Source organism: Apostichopus japonicus, chromosome 16 (assembly GCF_037975245.1).
Source record: "Apostichopus japonicus isolate 1M-3 chromosome 16, ASM3797524v1, whole genome shotgun sequence".
NCBI lineage: Eukaryota > Metazoa > Echinodermata > Holothuroidea > Aspidochirotida > Stichopodidae > Apostichopus > Apostichopus japonicus.
The window spans coordinates 32,819,067-32,839,321 of record NC_092576.1 but is presented as its reverse complement, the minus strand read 5'-3'; the positions used below and the strand labels follow the sequence as shown (position 1 = coordinate 32,839,321).

General features: G+C 35.1%; 1 protein-coding gene across 5 annotated transcripts in view; it reads right to left on the bottom strand.

Annotated features, from left to right (window-relative positions):
• Positions 1-20,255, bottom strand: part of LOC139982127 (uncharacterized) — an 86,112-nt gene that overhangs the window by 29,078 nt on the left and 36,779 nt on the right. For 4 of the 5 annotated variants that reach the window (XM_071994714.1, XM_071994710.1, XM_071994711.1 and 1 more), the window contains 6 exons: positions 18,967-19,172; positions 16,539-16,615; positions 15,759-15,811; positions 13,902-14,021; positions 1,457-1,662; positions 521-597 (listed from right to left, as the gene is read on the bottom strand). In XM_071994714.1, the coding sequence (XP_071850815.1) occupies positions 521-597; positions 1,457-1,662; positions 13,902-14,021; positions 15,759-15,811; positions 16,539-16,615; positions 18,967-19,172 (739 nt within the window). The remainder of the gene's footprint in view (positions 1-520; positions 598-1,456; positions 1,663-13,901; positions 14,022-15,758; positions 15,812-16,538; positions 16,616-18,966; positions 19,173-20,255) is intronic. The other variant, XM_071994713.1, reaches the window with a different exon arrangement.

The window sequence follows — 20,255 nt, the reverse complement described above, 5'->3', positions numbered from 1 at the left end:
TATATATATATATATATATATATATATATGTATATATATATATATATGTATATATATATATATATATATATATATATATATATATATATATATATATATAAATATATATATATATATATATATATATATATATATGTATATATATATATATATATATAGTCCATATATATAGTCCATATATATAGTCCATATATATAGTCCATATATATATCCATATATATATAGTTCACATATATCTATAGTCCACATATATGTATCTTCCATACCACTCATTTTATATTTATTAATTTAAGTATAAGTTAACAATGTTTATATCCTTCCATCACTGTCATCCTTATCGTTTTATAACAGCTTTTGGTTTAAAGAATAATGATATGATAAAGTAACGCCTGAACAAAAAATAACATGATTTCTTTATTTCTTTAATTTTTTTGGTGTGGGGGGGGGGTGCAAGAACGAATGCCAGAAGATCTGATAAACTAAAATACTATAAAAAAAATACTTTCGACGAAAGACATACCTTTAATGTCTCTAGTTTTAAATTCTGCAAGAATTTCTTCCGAAGAGGAAATAGAAGGCAGCAGACAACCACCAAACCTTTGTAGTAGAAATGAAGAACAACAAGATAAATGTTATAAATTAACACAGTTATATAGTGGGTAAACTAGTATTTCAACACTTTTTTGATAAGTTATTGAACCTTTGTATATGGGTATTAAATGTTCCTGTTACATTCAATATGAATATTTTTACACTAAATATATTTATGTTGTTATGAACCGAAATTGGAATACAACGGAATATCCTTAGGTGATTCCTTACAAAAACACAAGATGATAACACGCAGGGTCTTACCAGTGCAACTGAGTGATCATTTTACATGTATGCTTATCCTAGACTGAAGAAAGATTCTTGAGGTAGGGGAGGAGGGGGAGAGTTATATTTAACACATACATTTCTTTAAAGAGATGTGCAATTGCTCAATCTTAATGTTCATTATTAACTTACTTTTTAAGAAAATGTAACATTTCTTTAGAAGATCAAATATTAGACAACTGACTGTCCAATCTAAGACAATCGGAAGAATAACTTTTCCATCCATGAGGAACGTTTAACAACGTTTGCATACATAAATGTGGCGTTGCTTCAAGTACACAATGGCTAAGCTCTACCTGATGTATCTCGTTAAGTTCTTTTTCTCGGTAACTCATGAAGTTTCATCATTTTAAACCAAAAACCATTTTCTATGATTTGAATGACATGAGGCTCACCCTAGGCCTCTACAAGCACTTTTAATTTTCAATTGCTCGGTAAACACAAGCATTTGAAGAAGTGACTGAATACCATACTCAAAAGTGTTGTTCCCTTAAGTTGTATGATTGTTTATAGGAAAGTATACTATATATGAAAGTGTTGTAAGGATATGTGTGGATATAATACTCATTGTGATACTCACTCTAGCTGCTCCAATAGATGTGACTCTTGTACAAACTTCAATATATCAACAACCTCTGTCTCTGTCATTTCTCTTCCTCTCTTTGCATATATTACAACCTTCTTTACTGATACAGGACATGACAGACGTAGCCCTGAATGTAGGATGATGTCACCAGCATCAATATTACTGAAGGACTCATTCAGATACAGATAGGAGATGGGAATCTGAAGGAAGGAAAGACAATTAACGGAATTATAACTGCAATGATTCTAGGAGATTCGATCCAGTATTTAACACTGATCGATAATCACTCCGAAAGTTCCAAATTTCTATCTCAGTACTGACATATTTCAATATATCCTTTTTTTAATTGAAACTGTTAGAAAGAAGGCAAACTGCCATCGCTATTGGTTTTCTTTCAATATATAGCCATGGGAATCATCTCTGAATACAAATTTATAAACAAAATGTGCTTGACTATTGTTATTTGTATGATCCAGATTTATCCAGAATTGAATGATTAAAGCTCAGGATCGATCGAGAGCAATAAATAATATAACAATACTTCCACGAGTATACTATAATCATGACGATAGTAATGTACCACAATTTAATTTAAATATAATATTTGGCTGTAGATGATCATTCCATTGCAGCTGATTGGTTCATCATCACATCCGACTTATTAGTCTCATTTCTCAATTGGCCATCCTCGACCCTTCTAATTCGTCGGATTGTATCAGCTGATTTGTTCATTGGAATTGAACGTCTGTTCTCATCTCTGTCATACTCAATAATATTTATTTTCACTGTTCTGAGTATGATCTTTATCGTATTTATTGCAGTGATTATATACTTAAGTAATGTGCTAGTATTGTTATCATTTAGTTTGTTTTACAGTTGTGCGACACACATTCAAGTGATGAATAAATTGAGAAACGTTATAGGCCTTTCTTCATCTCCTTTATGGTTAGCTGGTTATCTAGCGGCACATATCCGACGCATGGTGAGGGCAGCACAACAAATATTTGTTACATGCCTGTAATACTATATTCTACTTATAATATTTTATGATTATGTTAATATATGATATAATAGGCCTATTTTGTATAATATATTTTACATAATCAGCCAGACTGCCACTGTATTCTTTCTCTAATATAATATTATTTTCTGGTTCCCAATAGTTTGATATTAAAGTGGCCATGACACGAAAATTTCAAAGTCCCTATATTTTTGGGATCCATCAAAGAATGTTCTCTAGAACATGTATCAACCAATCTGCCAGTTTAAAACTTGATTTTTCAAGTTGAATATTGAGAATGAATTTACCCTTTTCGGCGTTTGAACTTTGTTTACTCTAATTTTCCGATTCCCATGGCGTCATGTGACGTCACGTTTTGAACACATTTGTTGTCGCTGCTTACGATCCTCCGAACATACCATTCACGTACACATTAGACAAGTACACATACCACTAGTAGTTACTAAACAAAACACCGATCACAAGTGCGTTATCAAATCAAAGTTTCCTGTCAAATGGCGGATCCAGAACCAATTGCGGCAACCAAAGTTCAAAGTGATAGTGGTTCTTCACCAGGCAGTGAAATTGGGCTATAATTAGAGTGCCCTTTCTCATATTCGAAGCAGAGAGTGAAGGCGATGATCATGCCAATATTGAACCGAATGTTGAGGGTGGACCAGAGGTGTTAGAACCGTAGCCTGTTAAACGAGCCGAAATTGAAGCTCCACAACATATCGAAGAAGAAATCCGTTCGAAACGATTGCAAGGAACATACAATGTGTAAGAATTTATTAACGAAGCATTAAAAAACAAAATCCAGTCCATTTTGTGCATGTGTTGTTGGAATTCGCGGAACTCCCTAAACCGTATTGTGCGTTGTGTTACGGTAACTTACAACCCATATGTAGTGTGTGTTGGCTATTATATATACTTTATAGTAGTAGTAGTACTAGTAGGGTTGGTTGCGTACTGAAAGTTTGGCTCAAGGATGTAAGTTGCATTATGCAGCCATGCTAGGTAGGCATGTGTTATTTCATACTCATTATTACTTGGCTAGTACTTTGGCCTGGAGTTTTGCAAATCAATTTTCTGAAACAAATGAATGTTTCATGATACATGGAAGGTGTAAAATCACAACAAATGTAACCATAACTGTACATTGTATGCCTGCTTGTTATTGTGGACATCATGGGCCAACATTAATACATTTTGAAATTTCATAAATTTTTCCCCAGGCAGTACAGATACATAGCCTACGGTCAAGAGGTTCAATGGTACTTGGGGTTCCTAGCAAGACGCGTCAGGGTTGTGCTACCATCATGTGCAGTCCAAAGGATCAGAAGTGAGTTACCAGCCAATAGTCATTACACTGGATTCAAGTTGCCAGGAGAAAACTCATTGTATAGGAAGCCTTGGTTTAGAAATTCCTCCAGAAACACCTTTTCTAAACTACGATTGTGTTGGATTATCAATCTGTCAGGGTTCCCTCAGTGTTGATATATTGAAATTCAAGACTTTTAATTCAGGATGAAAAGGTTATTTTCCAGACCCAACATCAACAATGAAAGAAAAGGCATGTTTTGAAGCATTTGGACACAAGTATTGGCGTGACTGAGATGTCATATAATATGTGCATAAGGGAACGGGCATTTACCTTTTTAGGAGCAGTTACCTCCCAGACGTTTGCTTCATACCTTTAATTTGGAAGCCAAAATATCCATATCACCAATGATATTTGACAGAAAAGTCATAATAAAGACCAATGGAGGCAGCAGAACTCTTGAATGTTTAGACTTTGTTTCTTCAGCAGCAGTTGATTTGTTTTACAGTCTTTCTTCAGAAACTCAGCAGTACACCCTGTTAATGGTCTTCGATTGTTTTAATGAGTGTGATGCTGTGTTTCACGTTGCCTGTCAGTGTTGTACGTGTCGTCGTGCGTGGGTAACATTTTTGCATGTGAGTTACTTGGAGCAGTGTTTCTTGGTTTAAATAACCCTTTACTGTATTTGCTTCTGGATTATTCTAATTAATTTGTCACAACAATGATTGATAGCGATGGACATGCAACTGCTTTGTAGGCTTAAAGCAAAAAATTTCATGTAAGTTGTTTTCTTTAAACCTCCTATGTCACAAATTACATTAGTGTAATTTAAGAATGATAATGTTAATGGAAAGTACAGTTTTACTTTTATGTCATATAATACAATGATTGTTGTTAATGTTAGGTTAGTAACAGGCTTGTTCAGATTGTCCAGAATGACTGTCTAGAACTGATATTGAATAAATTTTGTTCAATGATTTAAGACTTGAACTACGTTGTGTGAATTTTTGGCTCTGTGACTTTAAAATAAATCACTTTGAGATTTAATTAAACACCCTTTGGAATAAAATCTTTTTACCTACCTATTTTGACCCATCCCCATTACCCCCAATCCCTCCACAACATAAACAAGAGCATCAATGATGCAGTATCTCAATACTGTAAGTTTTAATTTTGATTCCTAATTTCAAATCTTTGCTCCGTCTCTACAATTATCAATATCAATCATGGTACAACAAATATATAACTTGCATTTTTGCTACTTTGCCACGAATAGTCTCTGCAGGTTACACTTTATCCTACTAGTCTTGCCTTTAGCGCTCATTGCCTGTTAGTCGAAAGAACGACGTTGCAAGGTTTAGTAATGTCATAGAATATTTAAGAACTTGTTTTTTATGTGGTATCCTTCATCTTAGGTCAGTCTCTGTTGGACTTTTTGGTCATATAGTTTGACGTCAATGACAACAGCCAAATTAGAAGAGGCGATCAACTCGACCATATTCTTGATGCCTGCCTTGAGAGCTAGGCCTATTGACCTACTGTATGTTACTGTAGACTGTAGTGGTGACTATCATCAAAACTGTGTCCACTTCTAGATATCAAAACAACCCACGTTTTTCCATCTCAATTTTTCGGACATGAAGATTTCATGGATTTATGACTTGGAAAAAAAAAAAAAAAGTAAAAGAAGATTACAAGTTTTTATATGCAAGTGATGGGTGGCCTCCTCTTCCCCTAATAGCCACCTCAGTTCCTCTCCATTTTGTTATTTTATTTTAATTCTTTGTACATTTGATGTCAAACATTACAGGTTCAAAAGAAAGCTAAACATACTTCTTATAACCTTATACATCTTATAAATAAAACATAACCTTATACAATTTTTATAGTCTTATAAAAGTTGTGATGCTATGGCCGGCTCCTCTTTTATACATACCCATCAAACAAACTTACCCTGGTCCTTCCTAGGAAAAGCTGTCTGAACACCAGTACAATGCTAATGTGGCTATCACTGAAAGCCTAATAGGCCTAGCCTAGGCCTATATATATATATTTTTAAATGCACTAGGCCTACAGTAAGTAGCCTTCAGAAATACAAGAATGTGTATACGTAATTATACAAAATACATGAAGGGCAATCAAACAAACTTATCATGGCCCTTGCTCTGAAAAGCTACCTGAACACCAGTACTATCCTTAAATGGATGTTACAAAAACGAAGGCCTAATATAAATTAAATGCACTAAGTAGAATTCAGCAGTACAGAATGTAATTAGCATGCAATACACTAACACCTCGCGTACCTAGCTACAGTACAGAAAATTAGTCGCGAGGGTAGCCATTTTCGTATATCTAACATGTAGCTGTTATGAGTCATAGCCAATCTGCTACAAAACAGACTTGGGGGCGGGGCTTAATCATCAAAAACGGACCTTTTTACTAAAAGTAGGGGCGGCAGCTCAGTGTTGTTTTAAGAAAGAAAAATCATTTAAACATCAAATAAAGCAAATAAAAGCCATAAAATGTCATATACAGGTAGTAAAATTCTTATTAATACCTACCTGTAAACAACAAATGAAAGTTCAAAATTGTAATAAAATATATAATACATAGGACCCTATCTTAGACGATACCACTGTTGAAAGACAGTTCTATTCTATTCTCTTTCATAAAACATAAGTTTTGGAGCGGGTGCAAAAAAGGTCTGCCAAAGTGTGTTTTCAGTCCAAATTGGCCCGATTTGGACATAAATCGGTGAAAAAGTCACAGAATGAGATACAATTCTGGAATAAAAAATAGTAACTTTTGTTGGTCTATATGATATATTCTTGCTCTGGAAATTCCAGAGAAAAAGAACTTTGTTTGAAGACGCTGAAAAATTTTTAAGAGAAGAGAGAGTCCCACTTACTGTTACAATATCTCTATACATGTAATGTATTGAGATAAAAATGGTTTTCCTGGAATAGGAATAAGAAATTATTGCTATAACTAACTGATCCAGCATATTCCAGAAATAAATTGGGGCACTGAGATTTGTTCACAAGAAGATATAACCCATCACTTCTGAAGCTAACCTCATAGCTTATTAGTACAATAGAGCAATGAAGGGGGTGTTAATTTAGATGATACAGCAAAATCTCTTCCTCTATTGCGACTTCAGTGTAGTAATGCAAATACTAGTACTACTAGTGCTCGGGGCACTACCTCCTAAGGATCTCTACTTGCCCCATTGTAGGTTTCCTGTTCCCCAATCTGGTCTTCAGAGTAGTTTTAATGTGGATTACTTGACAGAAGAATGACTCTTTTATGTCAAACCGTTAAAGTCCATTTTCTTTATTTCATAACAAAAAGGAGGGATCATAGTATGCAAGGATAGTTTACAACAGTTGTAAAACAAACTTGAAATTTCTAACGATATAGCGTAATACAGTGGTTGTTCTCTCAGTGTAAATGTGCGTGTAAATGGAATGGTATGATCGTCGCGCATCCGGTACATGCCTGGGCTTGGCACTTGTGTTCCTAACATGACGTCATTATTGTCTTGTTGTGAAATCGCATTCTCAGATATCTATTTTCGGATGCGAATATTAAAACGTTAATTACTAATTAGTCCTTGAGGTTTTCAAGGTGATGAGGATAGTTTTGACGTAGATTTTATCATCCATTCAGAGGAAGTTATCTCGATTAGTTGGATTTTTCGTGTCATGGCCTCTTTAAACAAAAACAGTAGTGTGGTTTGATGGGTCCCCCCCCACCCCCCTTCAAAAAAAATAATAATATTACTAACAATTTGGAAATCAACATCTGAGATGCGTAGACATTAAATCATGTAGACGCTTATTCTGGATGAGCATGATGCACTGTGATTGGTTGAAAAGAGCTACACCCATATCGTGCTGTACTTAATCGAGGTCACAAGTCTGGACAAGCTTTCTCTTGCCGGCATTAGACGACAAAACGATGTTGGTCGCCTCAGTGATTGAATATATGTCACGCAACAATGTCGTCGCAGAATTCGCGTCGTTCATTTGTTCGTCTTATACACATGACTTCACATCTGTAATAGTTTAACCAATCTATGGTAAAATAAGTTTTGATTTCATTACAAACGATTTCACATAATTACTGTCTTATCACTGGCAAAGCTTCGTAAAATACTGTAAGCATTCCTGTCAAATAGTTTATCTTTTCTGTGCATCCTAAAGTTCTGCAGACTGACCAGAAGAGTTAGAGCACAAACAGTGCGCCAATGTTCAGCATATATTCCGCGCTCTAAATCCTCTGTTAACGTATGTCGTTATCGAAAAAGTATGTTGAACGACACCGTCAACCTCTGACCTCGTAGAGTGGTTTCACCGGCCCGCGTGGGCCTCGTCAACACAATTTCGATTTGCAGCACAATGCATGATAAATAATTCCGGCGCGGTGATTTCAATCTGGCCCGAAGTGTGATATTGGATCTGCAGCTTAATTTTACTAAACCCCATTCACTCTTAGTTAGTTTGAAATGTTAGCAATGCAGTGACTGACCATGCCTGCGTATATTTCCTCACAAGCTAATGAACGTCTAAAACTGCAGAAGCCAAGTACCATCTATCTTTTTGACACTTGGAAATAAGTATCATGTTGATCATGGGGGGGGGGGAGGCAGTTGGAACCAACTTAGCTATGAGAATGGTTTGTATGGGTTGGATTACAGAGAAGTATCCTATTCTTAATCCGGCCCTCGATAAGATCAAGGTTGCCAATAGCTGGATTACGTGTATAATTATATGATCATAAACGAGTAACTTTTCCTTAAAAAGACCTATTACAAGCCCCAATTCGTTATGACAAAAATAAAGAAATAAAACATGTACCTTATGTCATGCAAAATATTATTAAAATAGTCTATCAGTGGCAAGAAACTTGAAAACACATCCGTGTTGTATTTAGCATAACCCATAATAAGTTCAAATACGTATAAAGATCCATACAGTACTACTATCTAAACAGTCCAGGAGCTACTTATCCACCAAATACCGATCTTTCTACCAGAAGTGAAGATGTTAGTAATGCATACATTAATGATGCTACTACTACTGTAAATAGCGATATCGCTGCTACATATGGCGATACTACTACTATTGTATTGATGGAAAGCTGGATTATAACCAGCATAACATGGTTAGTGTTTTCGAGAGATTCTGCAGCGAGCATGTTATTCCAACAGTTTCATATTAAATCAAAATAGCAGTGTTATTTGAATTGCTGAATAAAATGGTTTTGATACACCACACGATATGCTCATTGATGATTTGTCATCTCGTCTAATAACATTTATGGTGAATGTAACTATCTGGTCATTTTGTCTGAAGGGTTAACGCTATATATTTGCACTAATCTATAATTGAATGATGAGTACAACGGTTATGCCAGTCTGATATTCCGTTCTATATCGTTGCATTGATACGGTAGCTTACTATAAAGAAAACCAACAACGACCTGTTTAAGTACGAAGGCCCGGAAGTGACGCGACAATATGGCAGCATCTAATTATGACAATCTTCGCAAAGCGTACTTCGATCTTGGTACGGTTTACTAAACTATGTATATACCTAGACGAACACTGCCTTCTTGAGGAGAAACGTATATTTTAATGTTGCAGCACTGAATTCTGAAAGAGTCAAGTGGAAAGGCCGGTTACTTAGTAAACCAATCTATTAATCCAAAAAGTAATTTTTAAGCTGTTATGACAAATTGAAATGGTACTGTATTTAGGTAGCAAGTGAAATGATGTGTAATTAGTACTAGGCTAGTCTAAATTTCTTACACACTGTATGTACCGGTAAATGTTTGTTTGGCTAAGGGTGTGTTATACATCATTTACTTGGTAACTGTCCCACCTGTACAACATTGAATAAGCCTAATACACTGAACATAGGTGAAAGCCTAGTATAGGCCTACGTTAGAACTAAAAGGCTGGTCATAATACCTCAGCACAATGGAGGAGGGCCCATTGGTGATCGTTGGGAATGCAATCATTGGGGTCGAAAGTGATTCCGCGATGTGATTATCTTTGAAAATGATCGACCAGACATAGGCAACTATAAATAAGGATGAACGCTCGTGAGGCGCACAAAAAATAAAACAAACTTGATATTGGAATGTTTAGAATCTCCTTAATCAAAATGGAGATGCTTTAACCCTACACAGATACACCATGTTTGTTAGTAAAGTATTCTCTGCATGGACAAATGTTGAGGGTGCAAAACCTACGATTTAGCCCCTCGTAGGCTGATGTAGGCTGGTGCGGCGTGAAAAAAATGATATTGGGATGTCTTCTTAATCACAACAAAGATGAGCCTCTCCTCCCTCCCGTTACATTGTCACTGCATATTATCTATATCTTTATTAACAGTCTCACATCCAGTGGTTAGCACCTCAACTGCAACAAGCCTTCAACAGAGCATGATTAGCTGACTCCGGCACTGTAAAACTCTACGCTATTCTACATCAACTTCACCATGCGTTGACTTTTCAACACACCAAGTTTAACACATCATTTAGGCCTAATGGCAGGACTTACACAGCATATCACAATGTGTTAATCTTAACTACAAACTGTATTATCATCATTATGCCTTGCATTATGCCTTACACAATTGTATTGTCTACGGCGGATCTTTCTTGTCTGTCGTTAGAGATCATGACACTTCTTATTGAAGAATATACCTATGCTGGCCAGGGAAGACACAAAACATGGTATGAACATGATTTGATTTAGAGATGGAGTAATGCGCAACACTCCTGTTTTATGTAAAGGATATTTGGAGGGGTGCCATTCTGGAACGTAATGGCCCATTAACTCACAATCACAAGCATGGAAGTTTTGGTTGTTGATTCAGAATCATGGTTGAGTTGGTAGAGCACTGGTTTGTATCTGGCTTTTGTTTTATAGCCTTATCAAATGCCCAGTTTGGATAACCGCACCTCTTTAGCGCTCCTTCAATGTGATCTTTCTCCGATGGAATGTCACTTTGATCACTAGTGATTGTATCGGCACGGTAGTGGAGGGTGCGGATGACGCCAAGTTTATGGATGAGCGGGTGGTGCGACCCAAATTGCAGGTAGTGATCTGTGTGGGTTGGCTTGCGATACACCACCGTGTTAAGTTTGCGTTTAGGATTTATCTGAACAAGGCAATCCAGGAAAGCGAGGTTGTTGTTATGACACTCTTCTTGCGTGAATTTGATGTTGGTGTTAATACTGTTGATGTACGTGAAAAAGTTATCTTCTGAATCAACAACCAAAACGTTGATAACCATCCCCTATTGTTTGGGTGTCTCTGAGAGAGTAAAGAACGTGTATAAGCTCTTTGGCATAAACACCGCATTCAAGCCGACCAACAAACTACGTGGCAAACTTGTCCACGTTAAGGACAAGACCCCCAGAGATAAACAATCTAATCTAGTTTATGGGATTAAGTGTGCACAACAAGACTGTCCTGAATCATATGTTGGTGAAACGAAACAGTCTATAAAAGCCTGTGTTGACCAGCATCGCCGCCCAAGTTCAAGCGATTATCAACCGGATTCAGCAGTGTACACACACGCCAAAACAACTGGGCACCAAATTGATCCCAAAGACGTTGTCATTCTAGATCGTGAAGAGAGGTGGTTTGAACGAGGAGTTAGGGAAGCCATTTGGGAACGCGTGGAGAAACCTTCCCTCAATAAAAGAGGGGGGCTGCGTTTTCAACTTTCTCATGCATGGAATCAATCAATAGCTGTTATTCCCCGTCGACTGTCACGTGAACAATCCATCAATATCGGATCTACACCTCTGCAGTTGCCAGATGAAGTTCAATGATATTGGACGAAAATTTGCAAGTATCAAAGGTCAGTCCAGTATTTGATTTATAATTTCATTCATCAACTTATGGATAATGTTCATATGTTCTTTCATCACAGAACCACATGCATGCATGTTTTAGCATATTAACAATTTCTCACATTTAGCATCATGAAAGAGTCATGGATATCCGAAACTGACTTTGTACAGATAGTTCATCATGTTTTGTATTAATCCATTGTATTTGAGTATGTGGAAATTTCAGTTGTGCTTACTGATTCCTTGCTGAGGGCTCAATGTAATATATGTGTGCTATACATACATTTCTAACTCATTTGATGTAATACATGTGCGATTTATTATACAGATACATGGGTCAATTGTCATCGAATATGTCAACCAAGTTTCATGTAATTTCCAAATGTGTCTTGAAATTAAAGAACTCAAACTGAAATTGAAAAGAGGAACATTTTTTAAATGAAAAGAAAAGTTTTTCTTTTGCCAAGTGTTGCTCATGTGTTGTGATGCAGAAAAGTACATTTGTTCATGTTCCACTATCCTTAACTGGTATATAGTCTTATTATCTGCAGGCTATGTTTTGTTCTTGAGAATTATTCTTGAGAATGTTCCGTAAATACATGAAATCCGTTTTTGTTTTTGTTTTCGGTTACTTCATTTGAACTATTTTGTGTCAATTTGAGACATGTAATACTACAAGCTTGGAAAAGTGAATAACTTGTACACCTACACTTTTAAAGGTGTACATTAACTGGTGAAAACGGACAAAATGCGAACGAGTGAAAGTACATGCTAATGTGTAAATTCACTAGCCAGTGATTAATTACACTACCGTCTAACATGTACATTTACTAGCCAATACGTAATTTCACTACCTTAAAAGCCTGTATCTTTACTAGCCATGATGAGTTAAACTACCTTTACATGTTTTAGTGAGTATGCCAGTTTTCTGTGTTTGGATAGATGGATTTCCATTTTGTGCAAACATGTAAGCTTTTTGAACTACTTAGCGAACAATTTGTTATTCAATAGATGATAGTCATAATAAATCCTTTGTTGGTACTGACAGAAACAATACACTCAAACAAATAGAAATTCACTGCCCACTGTCGAAAAACGATAAGCAAGTATAACATTTGTCTCAGTCGAAAGCTTTTAAAGTTCAAATTTGTTGTTGCTATCCATGCTACTTTCCTGAGATCGGTCTAGACTGTTATGGGTCGCGTTGAGATAAGTGCTACTACTCCAAACAGAAAGAGTTACTATTCCAACAAGTGAGAATAAAGCAAATACTCAAGGCTATGAGAAACGGATTCATTTTTGCAAACCATTAATCCCTCCATTAAGATATGAAATGAAAGGCCCAGTTGATTATTATAAACGAAAACATGAGATACCGATTGTTATCTCTCATACAAAAGTATTTACATGGTTTCTCGGAGGGTGGAATGAAATACTAAAGCATTTAATGAACCGACAAGTTTGATTACTGACCTAAATAGTTTGTGATTGATTTCCTGGTCAAAGTATGGCGAACGTCCGCAGCATAGTCTTATTACAGTTCACTTTGCAATATGAGGCTTAACTAGTTGTTAACACATACATATTACCCAATAATATTTGTATGCCATCATACAAATCGAGAGTATCAATGTTCGGCATTCTATGCATAAATCGAGGGCATAAATCGAAGACATTAATTGAAGGAGTAGTCCGTGTTATTAAACACTGTTAAACAGTTCTTTACGGTATCATACCGGCAGGCATAACTCTGAGACGCTGAAACGTAAATTAATAATATTTTGTGGAAAACGGTGTTTTTGTATGGAGTTCATTCAAACTGAAAATTTAGTTCGTTAGAATTATAATATTTCAATATGTCAAATAATCTACAGTATTAAGTAGACACATTGTGTGCATACTAATGCATCGAAATCACATAATCCATGTTTCATGTAACACCTATAATACGAATTACATATTGAGCAGTTTCTCAAAGTTTGTCTTTTGGAAAGGAAACAGTAAAAGAGTTTACATTCTTAATAAGGTTAAATAACGGATATAAACTCGTTACACTCCCCATTAAAGACTGTTATACTACGCCAATGATATTGTATTGTTACATTGAAAACAACCTGTTCTTTATATTACTTGCTTAGAATGTACATTGACAATGAAATAAGCGCGACATAAAGTCTTCCTGTTATTTTAACAATAAAGCCTAGTTGTTATGTTTTACAAACAGTGTGCCACAGTTACTGACTTACGTCATGGTAAGATGCGTTCTCCAGAAGCTTTAAAGTACATCTCTGTAGTAACTCACTGTCATTGCAGTTAATATCCACTCCCTCTGTGCATAGACGCTTGACTTTATCTCCATCATCAACCTGATGGTATAAAATAAATATAATGTTAGCTGAAATAAATTTCAATTGTACTCTACTAAATAGTATTAGATGTATTTCATTAGTCTGACTCTTAGATACTTACTCCGAATGATTTCGAAAATAACAAATATATCTCAGAGAAGATTGGCCGAGTAAATGTTAACATAGAGAAAACATTCAATTTTTTAATTAAACTTTATTCTTATGAGCCGTTTTGTTTATATACTTATTACACATTCCATATAGTATGGCAAAAACGAAAGTTGCAGTATTCCAACTCCCTCCTTCTTGAAATGGCTAATGTATTGAAAAATTAACTTCTTGTGGTTTGCCAAACTTTTTTTGGTATATTAAAAAGCCAAAACACTATTTTACAGAAGATGAGATAATGACAAATTATTGATGATTCCGTCCATTCATGTGTTGTAATCAGTTAAGTGAAAAGGTTCTACATTTTAAATTTTAGAATCTTTAACCGATTTAACGAAGTGCATTGTTCAATTAGGGAAACGACTTCCAAATCTATATAAACCAAGTACACAAACCTCAAAAAACTATTAATACCTATTTTAAACCACAGCTGAATTACGTGTCCCTACCGACGCTTTTATGATCGTGCTCCCTGTAATTTATGCTATTTCTGCAATATGTGATACACGTTGTGACAGTTGTTGTTACTTTGTAATGTGATGTCCATTACTGTTTATACCGTAATGGTTGCATGTGTGTTATACTACGACAAGTTTAAGAATGTCAAGTTTTCGAAAATTATTTGGTAGTTCATTATATTATCTACACTGCTTTCTTTGAAGCAGCTCGTCAGATTCTAAATTAGTAAATTTCGTCATCCACATCACACCTGTAAATACCAAATCTGTAAAAGAATTGCAATATTTTCCAACAGCTCGACGGATGGGATGGGGTTGGGTGTTATTCACGTTTTGTTCTGTAAGTTTATTTCAACGACCGCAATTAACTTCAGTTTAATCTGTTTAATTTGTTTGGTTGTCAAATTTTACAAATCTGCTGGTATTCTTAAGATAAGACTACAATTTATCAAACGAAGACGCCCTTCCAGGTTTTTTTTTCACCAAACGAATTGTCAATCAGTTATAAAATGTATTCTACCAAGAAATGTTCGCATAATAAAAAGACGTCATTGCTTTCGCTCACGTGTATTTTTTAATAACAAATTTCAAAAATCATTTTGAAAGTAAAGCAAATACTATTGAATGTTATTTTCAGAACTATTTATAGCGAAAATAGAAGAAGGCAAATCGAAAACGGTCTTTACACTGTATTTAAGACATGAAACATGCAGGTTCATTAGCAGTCTCCGTACATGTACACATTGTAGCGAGAAATGTTGTCGAATAGAATAGTTTTTTAAATGATTTAATGTTGTGTTTCTCAAACATCAATATGTATTGGTTATGTACCATGACCAATATATGTTTCATGTGATAATTTCTGTAGGAATCTGAGCATGATATACTCATAATTTATTGCCAATACTTACATCTTGTACATATGATAATCGTTTTGCTCTAATAACAACATTCAACCCAAGGGTATTAAGTGTGGGGTCAAACTACTATGTATATGGAATCTTTTTTTTTTTTTGCTCCTCTTTGTACGAACAAGATGTGCTTGTAGTGACAATTGGCTATTTCATGGTTGACAAAGTAGATACAACAACAAACCACAATAGCAGAAAACTCTATATACAAAATATACCTCCCAAAGACCGGACTGAAGATTCAGACTGTAGCCGTAGTTACTCCAGGACACTAAGATGACAGAAATGTAAACTCGTGTAAGAGATTGAACAATGACACATATATTACGAAAATATTCATCTACAGAAAATATTGTTAAAGCAAGAGAAGTAAGAATAAATTAGATGTGTTTGTGGAACTGGCATGAAATCCATTCTTCCTTATATGTATACAATATACACACCCACACGCCCCCTCGCACATAAACACACGCATGTATATATAAAGAGGAACACTGGATGCATGTGTATGACAGTAACATTTGAAATATATAAATATCAAATATCAACACACCAGAAAAATCCCACTTCACAACCGGTTTCGCATTTTGGAAATAATCAGGCGATGATAGGAATCGAACACCGGACCTTTGTGTCACAGACTGAAGTCTTTACCAATTGGCCACAGTGAATTTACTTCTGTAAATGCGTATAAACTGCCATTTTATAATTGTCAATGATGGTGTATCACCCAAGTGTTATGATAATACAGAGTGCACGCGTGGCGTTCCACTTGAATCAGACAATTCTTACATACTTGTTACTTTTACGAATGTGTAGCAACTTCCGTTACTATCATCATAGTCACTGTGAGACATTTTCTAGTTTGAAGACGATATGATGAACTATTGTCTGAACAAAAAATAACAGGATGGTATGATGACAAGGACGAATGTGAGGAGTCATGTTAATCTTAAATACTAAATATTCACAGACTAAATTTGAAGATATGGACATACCTTTAATCTTTCTAGATTGCAGCTCTGCAGGAATTGACTCCGAAGAGAAGGTTAGAGGCAGCAGACAACCACCAAACCTTTGTAGTAGAAAAGCAGAATAACAAGCAAAATGTTACAAATTAGTACCGTAATCTAGCGGAAACACTACCATTACAACACATCTTTGTTAAACTTATTGAACATTTCTATTGGAAAGGAAAACATTTGATTAAAACTTAGATTAATCTTATATTTAACATAATTGCTTGTATTAACGGTCAAGAGAATACAATGCAATATGCTTAGGTGGTTGTTTTCAACAATACAAGATAGCATCACGCAGGGTCTAACCAGTGTAATTAGTGATCAGTATACATGTATAGTTATCTTAAGACCGCCATAAGATGAATGGGCTAGAAGGTTTCTAAAGGTAAGAATTGGTTGAATATCTCATAATTTACTAAATTACGCACATTATGCAAAGAAAACGCTGTCTAATAGTAACCATCAGTTTTCAAGTGAGAGATTAAACCAGTGTCAAATAAATTACCAAAATGGAAGCACTGGAGTCGGTGAAAGCTGCAACGGGGAGGGGGGGGGGGGGTAATTTGATATTTAACACCTACATTTCTTTAAATAGATATAAATTGCTCAATTTTTGTTTTGTAACTTGTTATGTACATTTCATTTCAAAGTTATCGTGTTATACATCGCGTTACTTCTCTCTGTTCTTAACAGTAGTATTGCATTCCTTCTCATTTGTGTTTACCAGTATATCATAAGTTTTCTTTGCACTGTTAACAATATGATTCTGTTTTTCTTTTAACTCAACAGGAATGGACATTGACGTTTCTCAATATTCATGTTGAACATACTTCTTTAAGAAAGAGAATGAAATATTTCTCCAGAAAATCAAATGCTGGGTTACTGAATGGCCAATCCAAGACAATCGGAATCATAACCTTTCCATTTACGAGGAACGTTTAAAGGGAGACTTGTTGCTCTCCTACCTATACGTACATGTTGTATCAAATACACAATGGATAAGCCCTACTTGATGTATCCCTTTATGTTTTCAGCGCAGTTTCATAATTTTACACTCAAATTGTGATCCATGATTTGACTGGCTTAAGGCTAGCTCTAGTGCTCTGAAAACACTTTTACTTTTTCATTGCTCAGCGAACACAAACCTTTGATATCAAGAAGAATCACACTTTGATTCATTGTAGTAATGCCAACACACGTTACCTTATAGGAGAATATAAATAATCACGCCATTATCATTACAAACCTCGTTGCCTATTTTGTTGTTTGTATAACATGACATTAACTACATTGGCATCGAATTCGATGTACATATATTACAAAAATCTATACTCGTGGCGTATTCCACGGTACTACTAACATAATGTGTTTTATAACCCTTTCAGGTTCGTTTCATGGTTCGGTTCATTGTGATACGCGTTTGAAGCAACAGAACAATATTTTTATATGAAATATTTTACATAAATCAAGATTTAAAATAAGGATGTAATAATGTTTTGGCATTGACAACATTTGTGTCAGAAAAAGGTATGATCTGAATTGACCCCAGCTAGTCAGGGCAATATAGACTGAATATCGATTAGTGTAATGGTATATGCAGTCGTCTTTCGTAGAGAATCAGCCTACGAGAGCTGTAATCCCACCCACGTTTTCTGCAGCGAGGTTTAATTATGCTCACGGCGAAGCTAATCACTCCATACTTGTGGATCTGGCCATAACAATAATACAATGAGTAGCCGACACAGTTGTTCTTATTTTCCCAAGAAATCTTGTTCACAAATGTTATACAATCTCACATAGGGTACACAACCCATCCGTCTACATCGTTCACATTCAGTTTTGTAACACCAAGATTGTGTTTAATAAAAGCATGATAAAGATTTCGCTTCACTTTCCATTCCGACACGTATACCCTTAAAGGTGGCTCACAATTCGTATATTTTGGTAATTGTATTTATTTTAACAACAAAACCAAAAGCACCAAGTATGTTATCAAATAGCAATGACATCGTCTTAACAATGCATGTCTATCGTGACATTCCGTTTTGTATGAAAGGCTATTAAACTATGTTACACACATACAGTTTTACCTTAATTAACGGGTCGGTTGTGTAAATGTTTAATTTTCGGATACCATAAACATACCAACCAAAGTATATGTTACGTATATCATAGTGACACTTTATTAACACTGCTAAATACTTCATCTTTCTATTCCAATAATTACAAACGTACAACTCCCCATATACTAAATGAAATCGAATAATAGCCTGAATAGACTTGTAGATAATTTATGTTGCCGTGTTATAATCCTGGAGTTATCTGTGTGATTGTAAGGATACTATACTCTCTATGAATGTGTTGTACAGATACGTATTGATACGTTACTCATTGTAATACTCACTCTAACTCCTTAAACATATGTGAATGTTGTACAAACATCAATATGTCAACAACCTCTGTCTCTGTCATTTCTCTTCTTCTCCTTGTATCTATCACTACCTTCTCTACTGATACAGGACATGACAGACGTAGACCTGAATGTAGGATGACGTTACCAGCATCAATCTTACTGAAGGACTCTTTCAGATGTAGACAGGAGATGGGAATCTGAATGAAGAAAATAGCTTGTATATGATATTTAAATTAGTTTTATGCTCAATATTATATTAATTATGCATTCATATTAATATTATTCACTGGCCGATACCAACTCTTAAGGTATGCCTGTCTATTTCATAAATGATGCAAACCCTCCGCAAATCATCACGATGGAACAACATTTTCTAAACTGAGCCAATTCGAGAAGATACCAAAATATGGCTAAATGAAAGTAACTTTGGAAACATTACAGTACTAGCTCACAAAGCACACATTATGGCAATTACACATGGTAATATACAATTTAAATCAGAAACTTGATCGTCGTAACGATTAAAATACGAACCAAATACGGACCATTAATTTATAAATGATTAAATTAATATCATTCATATTTTCTTGAAATAAGTTAACTCCATATACATTTGGTGTAGTTCATGGAGACACTAGCATGAAGAAATGTATCATTGCATAAGGTCGGGTCATTCAGTTTCACTGAAATAAGTTTAGTCAAGATAAATCCTACAAGAATATTTTATGATTTTAGATTGATTATGATGATTTCCTGACAAACATTGATATTGAAAGTACAGTGGTTTGTAAAGCAATCGATCGGTAAGAAACAAAGTTATTAAACAATTTTTTGGGGGGCTGCTAATTATTATATCATTGCAGCCTATCAGTTTCCCAATTATATCGAATTAATTTATTTTATATCCCAATAACCCCTAATCCCAGTCACTCCCGCGGTTTTCCGGCAAAGAACAAATGCGCCCATGAGCCAAAAAAAATGAGAGAAAATGCAGCTTCTTTTGAAGCCCTTAAAAATGGCAGATACGAAATTACAGGCTACAACTTTCATTGCAAGGAACAAATTTTGATCATTCATCTCACTCAACCTTTCCTAATAGGTATTAACTTAAATTACAAGTAAAATTATAGCATAGAAATGACGACCTAACATATGAACGGTAAAAGCCATAAAAAAAACATCATGATTTAAAACCTTAACTATTAAATGTAAAGGGATTGAAAATAAAGTTTAGCTTAAATTTACATTGAAATCTTTCTATATCGACGATTATATTTGTT